At 50.4% G+C, this 16,226-nt stretch overlaps 1 protein-coding gene across 1 annotated transcript in view; it reads left to right on the top strand.

The window, feature by feature from the left end:
• Positions 1-389: 389 nt before the first annotated feature.
• The window catches only part of PNPLA3 (patatin like domain 3, 1-acylglycerol-3-phosphate O-acyltransferase), a 35,816-nt gene continuing 19,979 nt past the window's right edge, over positions 390-16,226 (top strand). The window contains exons 1-5 of the mRNA XM_082421180.1: positions 390-1,634; positions 4,298-4,530; positions 5,704-5,769; positions 10,532-10,741; positions 11,811-11,871. Coding sequence (XP_082277306.1) covers positions 1,349-1,634; positions 4,298-4,530; positions 5,704-5,769; positions 10,532-10,741; positions 11,811-11,871 — 856 coding nt within the window. The 5' untranslated portion in view covers positions 390-1,348. The remainder of the gene's footprint in view (positions 1,635-4,297; positions 4,531-5,703; positions 5,770-10,531; positions 10,742-11,810; positions 11,872-16,226) is intronic.

Below are 16,226 nucleotides of genomic sequence, written 5' to 3'. Positions count from 1 at the left end.
GCGAGATTGTGGCCCCAGCTGACCCTGACAACAGGCTCAGTTTTCCCACCCAGAAATCTCATTTCTGTCCCAGCCCTGAGTGTAGGGTGGGTGTGGAGGGCAGTCAGCCGAGACAGGCCTGTGAGCGCTGCCCCCCCCTCCCCCCCTCCCCAGCAAAGCCAACATGGTCAGGGACAGACAGAGGGACCAGCCCTTTCCTCGCTCTGGGCCTCAATCCATGAAGTGTCTGTGTGATGTCGCTGTTGGCCCAGGTGGTCACTAGAGCCTGCAGCATCCACGCCCTGGGATTCCGGTCCATAGATGGGAGACAGAATGACCCATCCTGGGGGTCTGCAGTCCCTGAGGCAGCCCAGCCTCAGCCTCTGCCCTGATCCTGGGCCCCCTGACACCTCCAGGCACAGGTTCAGCCCAAGCAGGGGATGCCTCAGACTTGGGAAGCTCTGTGGGTGGGAGGGTCATGCACAACCCACGTGTCCAGGGGCCTCACAGGTGACATTTTGAATCCTGGCAGCATCTCCACCCGTCGTTTTACAGACGAGGACACGGGGTGGGAGGTGGGGCCTGATTCCAAAGGCCACACTCTGCACTCCATGTGGGCCTTGGTGGAGAGGGGAGGGGGCTTCTCTGTCCACAAAACAGGGGGTAGGATGGCCCAGTAACCTGGGTTGCTGGCTGTGCAACTCTGGGCAAAGGCCTAACCTCCCTGTGTGGGCTGCTCTGGAAATGCTCCGTGCAGTGTGGACACAGAGGTCAAGGGGATCCTAGACACTTCCTAAGGGCACCAGGAATCACCCAGGCCGGAGCCTCCAGAACTCCCATGGTCCTGCACGGCCCACCCCACCTCCCAGCACCAAGCACCTGTTATTCACAGTTTTTACTTAGAAGTGAAACTTTGAAACGGAAGCTTCGTGTCATTATCATTAAATGAAAAATCTCTACCGCTTGCCATGAATTGAAGACATCATACAAAAACCTGCAGGAAATCAAAGACATGAAATTCTATTTAGATGCTGGTGTCTGCTGAAGGCTTGCTGACTCGTAAAAAGGGAAATGATAAAGCGTCAAAAAGATATTAAGAACCTAAGTGGGCCACTGTTAGTTTCTCCCTGGTTTAAGGGATGAAAAGGAACGGAAAGGGAGCTGTTTCTCTCCATGACACCCACTGCCATTGGAGCGTCGGAAACCTCTCTCCACCCTCACGCGGGCACGGGTCCTCCCCTCTCCTCTGCCCGGGTCCAGGCCCTCCCAGCCCTCCGCCGCCCGCGTGCTGCCCCCGCATTGGGCGGCCCACCGTCTCCCTCGCGTGGTCCGAGGGGGGCGGGGCCGGCCGGGTGACGTCACGCCGGGAATGCCTGGGATGAGTGCACCCGGGCCGGCGGAGAGCCAGAGTGGGCGCCGGGCGGAGCCGCGGCGCTCTCGGACCCCGGACGCCCGGCCCGCCGCCGCTATGTACGACCCCGAGCGCGGCTGGAGCCTGTCCTTCGCCGGCTGCGGCTTCCTGGGCTTCTACCACATCGGGGTGACCCGCTGCCTGAGCGAGCGCGCCCCGCACCTCCTCCGCAACGCGCGCAGGTTCTTCGGGGCCTCGGCCGGGGCGCTGCACTGCGCCTTCTTCCTCTCTGGGGTCCCGCTGGGTAGGTCCGGGCCGCCGCGGGGCTCCGCGCGGGGAGGGGGCTCGCGGTGGCGCCGGGATTGGAAACGGAAACTGCAGGGTACACCCGGGGTCTCCCCAGACAGATGCCTCCTCCAGTGCGTCTTTTTGCCCCGCGCCGGGGAGCTCTGTTGACGGGCCTGGGAGTGGGGCGCGCCGGGTGGGCGGCTCTTCTGGGCGTGGGAACCCGGAGCGCCTCCTCGCCCCGACTCCCTTTTGGCGCCCGGGCTTGAAGAAAGCCCCCCGACCCAGCCCGGGAGTGAGAGCCAGGTTGTCTCGGAGCGACGGGGAGGAGGGAGCGCGACGCCTGGGTGGGGGTGGGGGGCGAGGGGAGCGGGGGGCGGAGGCCCGATTTGCCCTGCTTCCGGCCAGGCCAGGAAGGAGGCTTTGGCCTGTGGCCCAGGGTGGCTGCCTTCTTCCCTCTGGGGGCCAGAGGGACTGGAGACCCCCGGCCCCGGGCGCCTTTGATCTCCGCCCAGCCCTCGTGGGAGCGCTGCGGGCGGCTGGGTGCCTCTCAGGCAGAGGGCAACTTGCTGGTTTGGATTGAAAGGGGGTTGGGGAGAGGTGTTTTGTGGGGGTGGGGAGAGGGAGGTGAGGGGAGGTAGGAAAGTTGTCTCCTCCTTTTCCGGTGTTTGAGACCCTTCTTGGGGGCTGGACATCCCACATCCCCTCCTCTCCTCCCCACCACACCCCTGCTCAGTGCCCTGGAAACGAGGTCCTGTGCATTTGAATCTTGTCCTAATGAAGCATCTCTGTACTCGTGGGTACCAGTGGGAGGGGCCGACTGGGGCTTGTGGCCAGCTGGCATAAATTACTAGGGTATGACATTCTCGGCCTGCGATCCTAGCCAGGGAGCAGGGCCTGGAGCAAGTGGCAGCATGGAGCTGTAGGCATCCAGAGGTCCCCAGACAGGAAGATAATGCACCTTTTCATTAGCCCCTGTTTGTCTGGGCTTCGTTTAACGGTTTACTCTTTGCTCTACCCAGGAACGGCTGTGTCGGACACTGCCAGCAGGAATCCCTTGCCAGTAAGCACAGCCCTGCCATTGGATAGGATCAGGGAGCAGACCCTGGGCTGATGGAGAGGTGGGGATTAGGAGAGGCCACCGTGGCCGCCTTCCCCATCGAGGGGGGGAGGAGCAAAGGGCAGGAAATGTGACCTCAAGGAGGATTAGACTGGTCACCTTGGGCTTGAGCAGTGATAAAAGCCAACGCTTGTGTCCCAGGGTTGTGACCTGGAGACAGCCACGTGGTCAAATGTTGAATTGGGACCAGATTCAAATGCACAGACCCCAGCACGTGAAGTGCCCTGACTCCAGCGTAGAGGGCGTTCCTAACAGGCAGAGGACAGGTGCAGCCTGGGGTTGTGTCCTGCAGGGGGAGGCTCGGGGACCACCAAGTCGCTGGAAAGTGGATCTGGAGGTCCTGGCAGGAACTACTCCGGAGGTTCTGGGAGCCCCAGTTTCTTGCTTTAACTGCCTGTCTCACTTGGGGACCGCCAGGGAGCATTTCCCAGGGCCTGTGACCTGGGCGGGGCTCCTGAGAGCGCCTCCAAACCCAGGCTGACTTGGCAGGAGAGACTGGTAGAACCAGCCAGCTGTATGCAATTTGGTGCCTTCTGCCCGGGCTCAGTGGGGCCACATGTGCAGGGAGAGCTGAGTGGAGGTCAGAAGCGGGTCAGGACCTGCTGATGTGTGTCCGGCCTTCTGCATCCCAGGATTTACGGATGACTAGGGCTCGGGCTGGGACAGGTACTCTTGCCTGCTAGGGCAGTGCAGACCAGCCAGAGGGGACCAGGCCGGTGAGTGAGGTCAGATGGAGGCGTGCACGTGCCCTGTGCCCACTGGATGGTCTGGTAGTTCTGACATGAGAGGTTAAAAGGTAAGTCTAGTTGTTTATTAGGTGCTTCATCTGGGTTGAGCACCTATAGATTGTAGTGTATCTAATCTTCTCTATTTCCAAAAGGTAGTTGAGTGTGGTCCCACATTAAAAACATACAGTCTGAGACTCAGAGAGGCAGTGAAGTGGCTTATTTTAGTTGCTCAGCTAGTAAGAGGTAGAGGCAGGATTCAAACTCAGGTCCAAGGCTGCACTTGCTCTCTGCTCCCTGCAGCGTGAGGCCCATTCGTGCTCAAGCTCCGGCGCTGTGAGTGCCTGGCTTCTGGCCTTGCTGGAGGGATGGAGATGAGGAGAGGGCTCACTGGGCCTCTGGAGGCTCGTTCCTGTGGCCAGAGAGGGCCTAGAGCAGCGCTAACCAACAGAAATAGGCATATCTTACATTTCCTAGTAGCCACATGGAAAAAGCAAAAGACATAAATGAAATTAATTTTATTTATCCCAGTCCAGCCAAAATATTATCATGTTCACATCTAATCAATATAAAACATTATTCATGAGATGTTTTACATTTTGTTGTTGTTCTTGTTGCTCTAAGCCTTTGAGATCCAGTGTGTCTTTTACCCATCTCAGTTTGGGCTAGCCGCATCTCAGGCCCGGGAGCCACACGTGGCTGCCGGATCAGACAGCCCAGGCCTAGAGAAAGGGAAAGGTCAGCAGCTTCCCTGCCGCCAGGTTTCTGGTCCTGCCACAAAGCATTCCCATCTCCAGGGTGGTACACTCCTTTGTATGTTTGTCTCTCTCCGCCCAGAGCAGACATTGCAGGCCCTCACGGACCTTGTCCGGAGCGCCAGGAGTCGGAACATTGGCGTCCTCCACCCGGCCTTCAATTTGAGCAAGCACCTCCGAGATGGTCTCCAGAGATACCTCCCGGACAACGTCCACCAGCTCCTCTCGGGCAGAATTGTCATCTCACTCACCAGAGTGGCCGATGGAGAAAATGTGCTGGTGTCTGATTTTCGGTCCAAAGACGAAGTCGTGGACGTAAGCAGTTTGCTTATCTGGGTGTTGTCAAGTCATAAAGACCATTTCATTTCAGAAGCAACAAAGAGAGGGCTGTCGTAGGCCACCTGCCCCGTTTTTTTCTTAAGATGCAAAAGAACCTGGTTGCCCACGATACTGGTTAGCTTCCTGTACCAGGGTGATATCAACTCCGAGTGCATCCAGCGGTCTGGTCCAGAGCGTGTGCAAAACTGGAGTGTTCCAGGACAGTTTCAGTTTCAGATAACACCTCCCCATCCTTCAGGACTTGGCTTATGACCTCTTGCTCCAGGGACCTCGTCCCACATGGGTCCCTCCTCCCAATGATGCCTGTTCCTTAATGAGGACCCCTCCAGTGGAGTCCCACAAGGGGGCAGTGCGTCTTGTTCGCCTCTAGCACAGAAAAGCTCATTGGCACTATGAAAATACCACTTAGTTTGGCTGATGCCTTTTATGAGAATTGCTTGGATATCATTTCACTTAACACAGGTCCCTCCGAGCAAGCAGCCTGGCACATATAGCCGGCAGCTTCTCAGCAGCCAGTGTCACTTTCCACTTAACCTTGTTTGTGGAGGCTTTTTCTAGGCAGCCAGCACCTGTGCGTTCCCACGTGAGCCCTTTCTTTCACTGCATCAGCGTTACATCCTGCTTAATGCTTGCTAGCATGGCACGACTCAAAGCATGGGCCCCGGACCAGCAGTAGCAACAGCGGCATCGCCTGGGAGCTTGTTAGAATTGCAGGCTCTCAGGCCCCACCTCCAACCTGCAGCGTCAGAACCTTAGGGGTGGGGCACCGAGTCCGTGGTTCGCCAAGCTTTCCAGGTGATTCTGATGAACGTCAGCGTTTGCAAAGCCCTGATCTAGCCCCTTCCCTGCCAATCAGCTGGTCACCAACTCTTGGTTCTGTCTCTGCTGGCCCAGTGTGCCCCTCGTGGGGAGCAGGGGCAAGAAGCTAAAGTCTGCAGACGGTGTCGTTAGACAATTGATACTTGGGCCTGAAATAATAAGTGTGTAGGTTGGTTCGTGTTCATTCAGCCGTTTATTAAAGCACCTCCTCTGTGCCAAGAGTGTTTTCAGGCTTGTTGCTCTTCTCGCTTGGAGAAGGCTTATAAAGACCCAGGGGAATAAAAGGCAGCCTGCTCTGGGCTGTGGTTTCACCCCCTTTTGTCTTCACAGGCCTTGTTTTGTTCCTCCTTCGTGCCTTTCATCAGTGGCTTGATCCCCCCTTCCTTCAGAGGCGTGGTAAGTCCGCTTTTAAACTGTGTTTGAGGGACTTCCCTGGTGGTCCAGTGGTTAGGATGTCTCACTTTCACTGCCAAGGGCCCGGGTTCGATCCCTGGTCGGGGAACTAAGATCCAGCAAGCCAAGTGTCCAAAAAAAAAAAAAGAAAGAGGCACTGGGCTCAAGTACGCTGGGTCCCTGAGACCTGTCCCCAAACGCGGAGCCTTTTTGCCTCTCAGCCTTCAGACAGAGATTCCATAGCTGGCCCCCTTCCAGGCTCTCTGGGCAGCAAAACCAACTTCGTGTAGAATAATTAGCTGGTTATCTGTAAGGTAAGCTCTTCACTTAATCTTTTTTTTTTTTATTTTGGGGATTTTTTTTTTAACATCTTTATTGGAGTAAAATTGCTTTACAGTGTTGTGTTGGTTTCTGCTGTGTAACAAAGTGAATCAGCTATACATATACATATATCCCCATATCTCTTCCCTCTTGCGTCTCCCTCCCACCCTCCCTATCCCACCCCTCTAGGTGGTCACAAAGCATCGAGCTGATCTCCCCGTGCAATGCGGCTGCTTCCCACTAGCTATCTATTTTACATTTGGTAGTGTATATATGTCAGTGCTACTCTCTCACTTCGTCCCAGCTTACGCTTCCCCCTCCCCATGTCCTCAAGTCCATTCTCTACGTCTGCATCTTTATTCCTGTCCTGCCCGTAGGTTCATCAGAACCATTTTTTTTTTGATTCCATATATATGTGTTAGCATACAGTATTTTTCTCTTTCTGACTTACTTCACTCTGTATGACAGACTCTAGGTCCATCCACCTCACTACAAATAACTCAATTTCATTTCTTTTTATGGCTGAGTAATATTCCATTGTATATATGTGCCACATCTTCTTTATCCATTCATCTGTCAATGGACACTTAGGTTGCTTCCATGTCCTGGCTGTTGTAAATAGAGCTGCAATGAACATTGTGGTACATGACTCTTTTTGAATTATGGTTTTCTCAGGGTGTATGCCCAGTAGTGGGATTGCTGGGTCATATGGTAGTTCTATATTTAGTTTTTTAAGGAACCTCCATACTGTTATCCACAGTGGCTGTATCAATTTACATTCCTACCAACAGTGCAAGAGGGTTCCCTTTTCTCCACACCCTCTCCAGCATTTATTGTTTGTAGATTTTTTGATGATGGCCATCCTGACTGGTGTGAAGTGACACCTCATTGTAGTTTTGACTTGCATTTCCCTAATGATTAGTGATGTTGAGCATCCTTTCATGTGTTTGTTGGCAATCTGTATATCTTCTTTGGAGAAATGTCTGTTTAGGTCTTTTGCCCATTGTTGGATTGGGTTGTTTGTTTTTTTGATATTGAGCTGCTTGAGCTGCTTGTAAATTTTGGAGATTAATCCTTGTCATTTGCTTCATTTGTAAATATTTTCTGCCATCCTGAGGGTTGTCTTTTCGTCTTGTTTATGGTTTCCTTTGCTGTGCAAAAGCTTTTAAGTTTCATTAGGTCCCATTTGTTTATTTTTGTTTTTATTTCCATTTCTCTAGGAGGTGGGTCTAAAAGAATCTTGCTGTGATTTATGTCATAGGGTGTTCTGCCTATATTTTCCTCTAAGAGTTTTAAGTGTCTGGCCTTACATTTAGGTCTTTAATCCATTTTGAGTTTATTTTTGTGTATGGTGCTAGGGAGTGTTCTAATTTCATTCTTTTACATGTAGCTGTCCAGTTTTCCCAGCACCACTTATTGAAGAGGCTGTCTTTTCTCCATTGTATATTCTTGCCTCCTTTATCAAAGATAAGGTGACCATATGTGCGTGGGTTTATCTCTGGGCTTTGTCTCCTGTTCCATTGATCTATATTTCTGTTTTTGTGCCAGTACCATATTTTGTAGCTTTGTAGTATAGTCTGAAGTCTGGGAGCCTGATTCCTCCAGCTCCGTTTTTCTTTCTCAAGATTGCTTTGGCTATTCGGGGTCTTTTGTGTTTCCATAAAAATTGTGAAATTTTTTGTTCTAGTTCTGTGAAAAATGCCATTGGTAGTTTGATAGGGATTGCTTTGAATCTGTAGATTGCTTTGGGTAGTATAGTCATGTTCACAATTCACTTAATCTTCACATGAGCACTGAAACAGGTGCCCAGTGGCCTATAAAGGTATAAGATGCTTAAGAGTCAGTTACTCACTTAAGGTAATAAGTTTTTTTTTTTTTTTTCTTAGCTGCATTGGGTCCTCGTTGGGGCACACGGATTTTCTCTAGTTGCAGCGAGTGGGGGCTACTCTTCGTTGAGGTGGGTGGGCTTCTCACTGCGGTGGCTTCTCTTGCTGTGGAGCATGGGCTCTAGGTGCACGGGCTTCAGTAGTTGTGGCACGCAGGCTCAGTAGTTGTGGCTCACGGGCTCTAGAGCGCAGGCTCAGTAGTTGTGGCGCACGGGCTTAGTTGCTCCACAGCATGTGGGATCTTCCTGGACCAGGGCTTGAACCTGTGTCCCTTGCATCGGCAGGCGGATTCTTAACCACTACGCCAGCAGGGAAACCCGGTAATAAGGCTTTATTCTTAGGGGTTGAGGGTTATAATCCTCTCTGGGTCTGACTCTATCCTTTTCAGCCCGTTGCTTCGGGCAGAAGCTGCGACAGGGCTGCAATTTGGTTCCATTCAACAAATATGTAAACACACGTGGCTAATCCTGAGCCCTGCCTCTGGTGGAAAAACAGAAGCTGAGGTGTTTGTCCTGCAGGCTCTGGACTGGATGCTGGGCTGTGCTGGACCACCTGGCAGCCTCCTTCTAGGGCAGCAGTTATCAGATGATTCTGTCCTCCCACCCGGGAACATCTGGCGATGTCTGGAGACAGTTCAGGTTGTTGCAGCTGTGGGAGAGAAGACACAACATCCAGGGCGTCAGCAGGAAGGCACTTTAGAAACCCTCCTGGTTCACCCATTAAGAGCAGCACGGTCCTCACATTGCAAAGCAAGTTGCAAAGGCAGGTTACACGTAGCCTCACTCGTGCCCCAGGGCATCCCCGGGGCAGACACATAGTTGCCCCTATTTACAGATGAGAAAACTGAGGCCTGGGGCCATGAAGTGATCACCTGCAATTCTAACAGCGCCAGCCCGCAGACAAACCTAGAATCACATGTCTGCTCTAGCCCACGTTAGCTGGACTACTTTGGACACATTTCTTAACCTCTCTGAGATTGACTTGGCAAATGAGGGTTAATAATAATGAGGGTTAATAATACTGCACAGTCGTAGCGTTGTTGTGGGAATTACATGCGATAATGCAGTGAAGACGCAGCACAGAGCCTGGCACAGGTAAGTATTCGGTAAATATGGGTGGTTTTGTCATTGTTGTTGTTATCTTTTCATTTCCCCCAGGCTGCTCCAGCTGTGGTGCACACACGGTCACCCCCCTCAGTGTACTCAGATGAAACCTGCTGAAAATTAGAACAAAGCGTTGAGGTTCCACTGAGCAAACTCAGAACGTTCCTGTAGAAAAGTTCAGGGTGGAGGGAAAATTACACAGGACAGAGGAGTCATCGGACTTTATCCCTTGAGAGAAAAAAGAGTGGATATATGTATATGTATAACTGATTGACTTTGCTGTACAGCAGAAACTAACACAACATTGTAAATCAACTCTACTCCAATAAAAACTAATTTTAAAAAATAAATAATAATTAAAAAAATAGTCACCTGCTTCCTCCCTCCTCAGTCTTAACTAAAGATTCCCAGTATTTGGTCCTGTGTCCCTTTCTGCCAGTGAGGGTTTTGATGCCTTCCTGTATCTTCCATAGAAATCATATGGCAACAATTTAGAAACTCCTGCTGTGTGTGCACATCTAATCATTTTTGGGCTCAAGGCAAGAATCTCTTGATAGCTAAGCCGTGGCTGAACGTGCCTGATTCTTTTTTGGACTTGTTTTAGGCCAAGGTGTGCCCTGAGATTTCTCCCTTTGGAAGGATTGGCTGGGGAAGTTCTCCCAGTTGTGATATTTGAAGGTCCCCCCAGTCTGTGGGCACCAACAGCTGGGCTGTGATGGTCGTGGGTTTGGGAATGATTCTAGACGTTGGTTTCATAGGTGTAGACTCAGTCCAAATTGTACCAAAACCTGCCTGCCCCAGCCTGGCCGTGGGCCCTAAGGTTGTTCAAGGATATGGCTACAGGAAAACTGATTCTTACAGTACTTACCCCAAATGCACCTTTGTTGTGGGATAAGATGCCATTTTCAGAGAGCTCAAGTCCCAGGTTCACTGTGTCATTTAAGTCCCCGGCGCTGCTTCTCATTTCCCAGGTGTGGACAGGCTCACAGGTTAAGTGTCTTGTCCAAGACTCCTCAAGCAGCAAGGGGCCTCTGGAATTGAACCCGTGACCATCTGTCTCCCTTAGGGCCAGGTCTACATCACAGTCTGTCCCCAGTGCACACAGCGCCCCTGGTCTAAGCAAATTACATGGGTATGCCTAGGGGCGCTCACCTGGGCTCGGGACTTGGCCGCCACAACGTGGGCCAGACGCCAGCCTCCGTCTGCCTCTTGGCCAGGCACTTTTTCATGCAGTGTGCAAACTACACAGCAGCATGTGGCAACCCTGAGCGCCAGCCTACAGCCTGGCCTGGCACAGAAATGCTCAGTAGGGATTTGCTGAAAGAGTGATCCCAAAGCCCCTCACCGCATCTGCCTGCGGCTCTGAGAAGCCTCTGGCCATAATCTGAAACACATAGAGAACCCCAGCCCAGAGCTTCTGACAGTATGTCCTTTTTTTTCTTTCTCCCTTAAAAGCGATACATAGATGGAGGAGTGAGTGACATCATACCCTTCTTTGATACCAAAACGACCATCACTGTTTCCCCCTTCTATGGGGAGAGTGACATCTGCCCCAAAGTCAAGTCCACGAACTTTCTTCACGTGGACTTCACCAAGCTCAGTCTACGCCTCTGCTCAGAGAACATCTACCTATTAACCCGGGTGCTATTCCCTGCGGATCTCAAGGTGAGGGGGCCTGGGGGCATTTAAACAGCGCTGCTGTTCAGATCCCACCTCCAGGGGCTATGGCTTAAGTATGGGCAGCCTGGATAGTAGGATTTTTTTTTTTTTAATTATCCCAATGATTCTTATTTGCATCCGTGGTCAAGAACTACACTGCAGGACTTCCCTGGTGGCACAGTGGTTAAGAATCTGCCTGCTGAGCAACTAAGCCCACGCGCCACAACTACTGAGCCTGCGTGCTGCAACTACTGGAGCCCGGGTGCCTAGAGCCCTTGCTCCACAACAAGAGAAGCCACCGCAACGAGAAGCCTGCGCAATGAAGAGTAGCCCCCGCACGCCGCAACTAGAGAAAGCCCGCGCATAGCAACGAAGACCCACTGCAGCCAAAAAAAAAAAAAAAAAAAAAGAACTACACTGCATTTGGTGGTTTAATTTTTTTTTTTTTTGGCTTGTGGGATCTTCAGAGATTGAACCTGGGCCCTTGGCAGTGAAAGCTCGGAGTCCTAACCACTGGACCGCTGGGGAATTCCGAGTTTAATCTTTTTTTGATTGTCGTTGTAGCGTGGTGGACCTTATCACCCTAACACAGTAAGAAAGTTGGTAGAATCTGCACAGTGGTGCCAGTGTTCTGGGGAGAAGGAAGGCCGTGCCATGCAACGTATATGGCAGCGTGTGCTCACGGGGAGAGGGAAGGCTGGACAGCAGGATTGGTTTGCCCATGTGGTTTGTACACAGAGCAGCAAAGGAGGCAGCTCTTACTGTCCCACGACAAGTAGATCAAGCCCTGGTATTTGTTAGGGTGGAGGCTCGTCCAGGGACCCAGGGAGACCAGAGGAACCCGCACCCGTCATGCTGGGGTGCCAGCAAGGGCTGCACGGAGGAGGTGTCATTCGAGCTGAGTCCTGCAGGAGAGCAGAGCCCTGTCCCACCCCGCAGCGGCTGCGCTGGGCACACGGCAGCGGCTTGGAGCTTGGAGGATTCTTGGCTTTGGGTCTGCCGTCTTCAGGTGATGTTGAAAGGAATGGCGCTTAGTGACTGCCCCCTGCAGTTAATTTACTTGATTTGTTCACAGGTGCTTGGAGAGCTATGCTTTCGAGGATATTTAGACACGGTCAGGTTCTTGGAGGAGAATGGTACGTATGGTAGGGCAACTGAAGTGCCCCTTTAACAAGCTTTCTGTTCACAGTCTTGGTCAACAGTCTTGGCTCCATCACTCAGCGCTCAGCACCTTCACCCACCGTCTCGCTCGGCCCTCTCATTAGCCCCGCGAGATAGGAAATATTTGCCCCATTTTACAGATGGGGAAACAGAGGCTTGGAGAGCCAGCCCGGGTCCGCACTCCACTCACTGGGCAGCAGAGCTGGGACCTGAACCCGGATGTCACAGCCCCAGGGCTAGCTCTTCCTCTGCAGTGTCACCTGTCTGTGTGCTGAAGGCAGTTCCTTTGTTTTTCTTGGGCCACGCCCACTAGCCCAGCTGTGTTCTGGGGAAGGTTCCTGCCTTTGAGTCATCCTGGCTCGTCCAGGCTGGGGGACTTGGGTTCCGGAAATGTTAGAGTGGAACCAAATATGTTTGCGGCTATTTTTCTTCGATACTAAAGGTTGGTTCATGCATTAATCCTCTGAATTAGTCTTTGTCCAAGACCAAGGAGACGGTGTGGTTCATGGGACATACATGTATCTATCTACTCAGAAAATGTTTACTGCGTACTGTCTAGGTGCCAAGCAATTGGCGACTCCACAGCGGACAGACGGATGTGGCCCTCCTGGAGCTTAGTCTCGTGGTTGTTGCCGAAATATCGGCTTCCCTGTGCACCGATGCCGAACAGAAATACGGAGACAGAGATTTTAGAGGAAGAGAGAGATGGCTTTATTTTTCTGCCAGGCAGAAGGGAAGACATGGCAGCCTAGGGCCTCAAGAACTGTCTCCCCCCTGCTTCGGGAATTGGAGAAGATTTTATATGTGGGGCTCAGGGGTACACGATAAGGATCAAAGTAGTGAAGGTCTTGCATTCTTCTTCTTCCTGCATTATTTCAAAACAGTCACAGCTGGCGTCATGTCAGGCAGCCTGGTAATTGGGTCCGTTTGTCTCTGGGTTATCGGCCTGTGACCTTTTTTCTGAAATGCAAATGCTGCAAGGGGTGATTTGCTACAAGGGAGTCCAGGATGTAATTCACATAATTCACATAATGTTAAAGAGTAATAGGTTAGCTTTGTGAAGTACAAATCTATTTGCAGAAACTACAGATTAGTAACAGTTAAAAAAGAAAAAACTAGGAGTGATTTAACTCTTTCAGGCCAGGTTATGTTTCTTCTCTAGCCTGCTCACTGTTTCCTTTATTTTCCTTGTTCTCAGGAGAGGGAAAACTTCATTTCTGTTTGTGCTGCAACAAATTCCCCACTGCTAGTTCATTCCCTCCATAACAATGGAGGAAGGGAAACAGGCGTGTTCCTGTCTGGCTGAGGACAAAACTTCCGTTTTGCTCCACTTGACAAACACCAGCTGGCCGGCCCAGGGGCCCATCTATCTCCTATTTCAAATTCCCCCTGAGAGATGTGAACCCCAAGAAATCTTTATTGGGATGATGAGGGACGACGGTCTGTCTTCCGTAGCTTCTTCAGGTTGGCAAGGGGCTGGTAGACCCTACCTAGTTGGGGTCATGGAGCTCTTGCCCTGTCTTATTAAGGGCCCCAGGGTGACTTCTGTTGTTTTGGCAGGATCTGTTCTGAGAAATGGCTGGAATCTTTGCATCATCATTATCTTGATGTGAACCTATTGTAATCTGGAAGAGACAGAACAAGTAGTTTAAAAAAAGAGGCCAAAGATTAGTAAAAGAATTATTGTAGGGCTTCCCTGGTGGCGCAGGGGTTAAGAATCCGCCTGCCAATGCAGGGGACACGGGTTCGAGCCCTGGTCCGGGAAGATCCCACATGCCGCGGAGCAACTAAGCCCGTGCACCACAACTACTGAGCCTGCGCTCTAGAGCCCGCGAGCCACAACTACTGAGCCTGCATGCTGAAACTACTGAAGCCCATGTGCCTAGAGCCCGTGCTCCGCAACAAGAGAAGCCACCGCAATGAGAAGCTCGCGCACCACAACGAAGAGTAGCCCCCGCTCACCGCAAGTAGAGAAAGCCCGCACGCAGCAACAAAGACCCAATGCGGCCAAAAATAAATAAAATAAATAAATTTAAAAAAATAATAATCTGCCATGAATTAAAAAAAAAAAAAAGAATTATTGTAGCCAGGGGCCCAAGCAAGATTAAGAGCCATGTGTTTGGTAGTAATTTTGATCCTGATCTAGATAGAGTCAGTGCTTGGGTTACCCTGTTTAAAGGAATGGAGCCATTTGGTGTGGTCACATATATAATTTTATGTCCTCTTCTATTAGCCCAGTGTGACTGATGTAGGTGTAACAGACCCCATTAGAAGTACTGGGAGGCGTGACAACCTAAACGTTAATAGACAAAATAGATCTCATTTCTTTTTAGGAGAATAAGCCTGAAACCCAGTCTAGGCCTGGCACTCTGGGGAGACTTGTAGCCAGGTAGCTGGTTATCTAGTTTCATCAAAGTAGGTTTTAACCTTTGATGTGGTATTAATATATAAATAATAGGAGCTTTTGGTCACTACATGTGTTTTCTCTTTTTGTTAACATATGATCTAAAGCAATTTTGTCGTCTAAAAGTGTAGTAGTTACAAGAGGAGACCTTTAAGAAGTAAGGTTGCAGTTACCAGCTGTCAGCAGACGTTGTTTTGAGAATGGCTGGTGGCATCCCAAATCTAACACAGCTCAGAGAACTCAAGTTCTTAGCAATAAAACGACTTGCCTAAAATCACACCATAGTGTCACCGTTCATGATGTCAGTGTTTCTCTAGGTATGAGAAGATGCAAGAAATGGGGCTCGTAAAATCTTCTCCTGAAAATAACTATCCGAAGGCCTGTCCTGTCAGTTTTTCCCAGAGCACAGAGGGCCTCATTTCAGCTCTCCACCCTGAACTCCTTGTAGGTGGTGTTGAAGGTCACTAGCTACAGCAGCTCATGATTTAATCCTTGTAGAAGTTAGATGGCAAGTGTCAGTTTTCAGTCAGCAGGACCCCTTTTTGGTCATAATTTCAACCATGGTTTGGGGCATTTCATGACCATTTTGTCCCATGGTGCTAGGAACGCTCATTCCCAGGTCTGGCGAAGATTTTGCTGATAGGCCACTCCATGTGCTATTACTGGACTAGACCTTTACTAGTATCCAAAAATCTCTGGACCACCAGTCTTCCTAGTCTCTTATGGTCCAGGACAATATTCCCTCTTGTTGCTTCTTCTCATATCTAGAGTTAGACTATTGCAATCATTGATCTCATATGGAACTATATATCATCATTTTATTGGAGGCTCAGTCACACATTTGGTAATGTAAGAAATAATACTTTTTTTGAAATAGGCAAAATACAAATAACATAGCTGGCAGTATTAATAAAGTCATAAGTAAGAATTAAGCCAAGAACTTCCATTAGGTGCAGCCCAGTATATCCCAGGTCATCTGCCTTAGTCTGTTCTGTACCAATCCCTATTTTTCAGGGAAATTATATATTGGCATTGTCCATAAGGTACTCAGCCCAGTTTCCTAGTGTTACTAGACTGATTATCCTTAGTATGATTTAACTGTTCCCAGCATAGAGGAGCCTTTAACCTTAAATTACCATAGCCTGGTGTTAATTACATAAATCCATCCCATAATTGTGGGAGGTTTTATTCCTTGGCTGAAATTTTGCTTGTTGTCCTGACTGAACTTTGAGTAATACAGGAAAATTCATATCTATGGTCAGGGTCAGAGCAGGTATTATTAATTGGTCAGGTGAGGGGATCTCATCTAGTAATATCAATAGTGGCCTGAACATGACTATAATTTTCCTTTTAAGATAAATCTCCTAAGAGTCAACCAATTAGAGCCTTGGAGCGGAGAAATCCACTCAGGTAACCCAGAAGTACTAGACATAGGTAATTGGCCACAAACCCAACAACTGGATTGATTTTTAAAACTAGCATAGGATCGTGCCTATGATAGAAAAACATGTGATTCATATGCAAAGGTCCAAGAAGTCAAGAGAACATTATAAATGGGCATATGAGTCAGGTCCAGGATCTTGGGGAAGCTGTCTACTTCTGATGTTGTCTTTTTCTCATCCTGGTGTGAGTGTAGTTTCTCCTCTGTTTGAGCGTCATTTTAAGGTGATTTAGAGGTCAGCCGTCCTCTCTATAGGCCAGTCCAGTGCAGGGGCCCTTTGTGAGTGGAAGTTAATTCCCTTTAGTTTTACTGTGTATGAGCTAGTTAAGAGTGCCTGGCGCGCAGACGTCACCTCCCCGCGTGCTTCCGAGGGGGCTGCCGGGCCTTGTCCTACCGCAGTGGCTGCGCAGTTTGGGAGCAGGGCGCTGCAGCCGCAGTCCCGGCCTCGGTGTTTGGTACACAGAAGCCCCCGCGTGTCGGGAGCG

The sequence above is a fragment of the Balaenoptera physalus genome (assembly GCF_965194825.1).
Source record: "Balaenoptera physalus genome assembly, chromosome: 13".
Lineage (NCBI taxonomy): Eukaryota > Metazoa > Chordata > Mammalia > Artiodactyla > Balaenopteridae > Balaenoptera > Balaenoptera physalus.
This window is presented reverse-complemented; position numbering and strand designations above follow the sequence as displayed.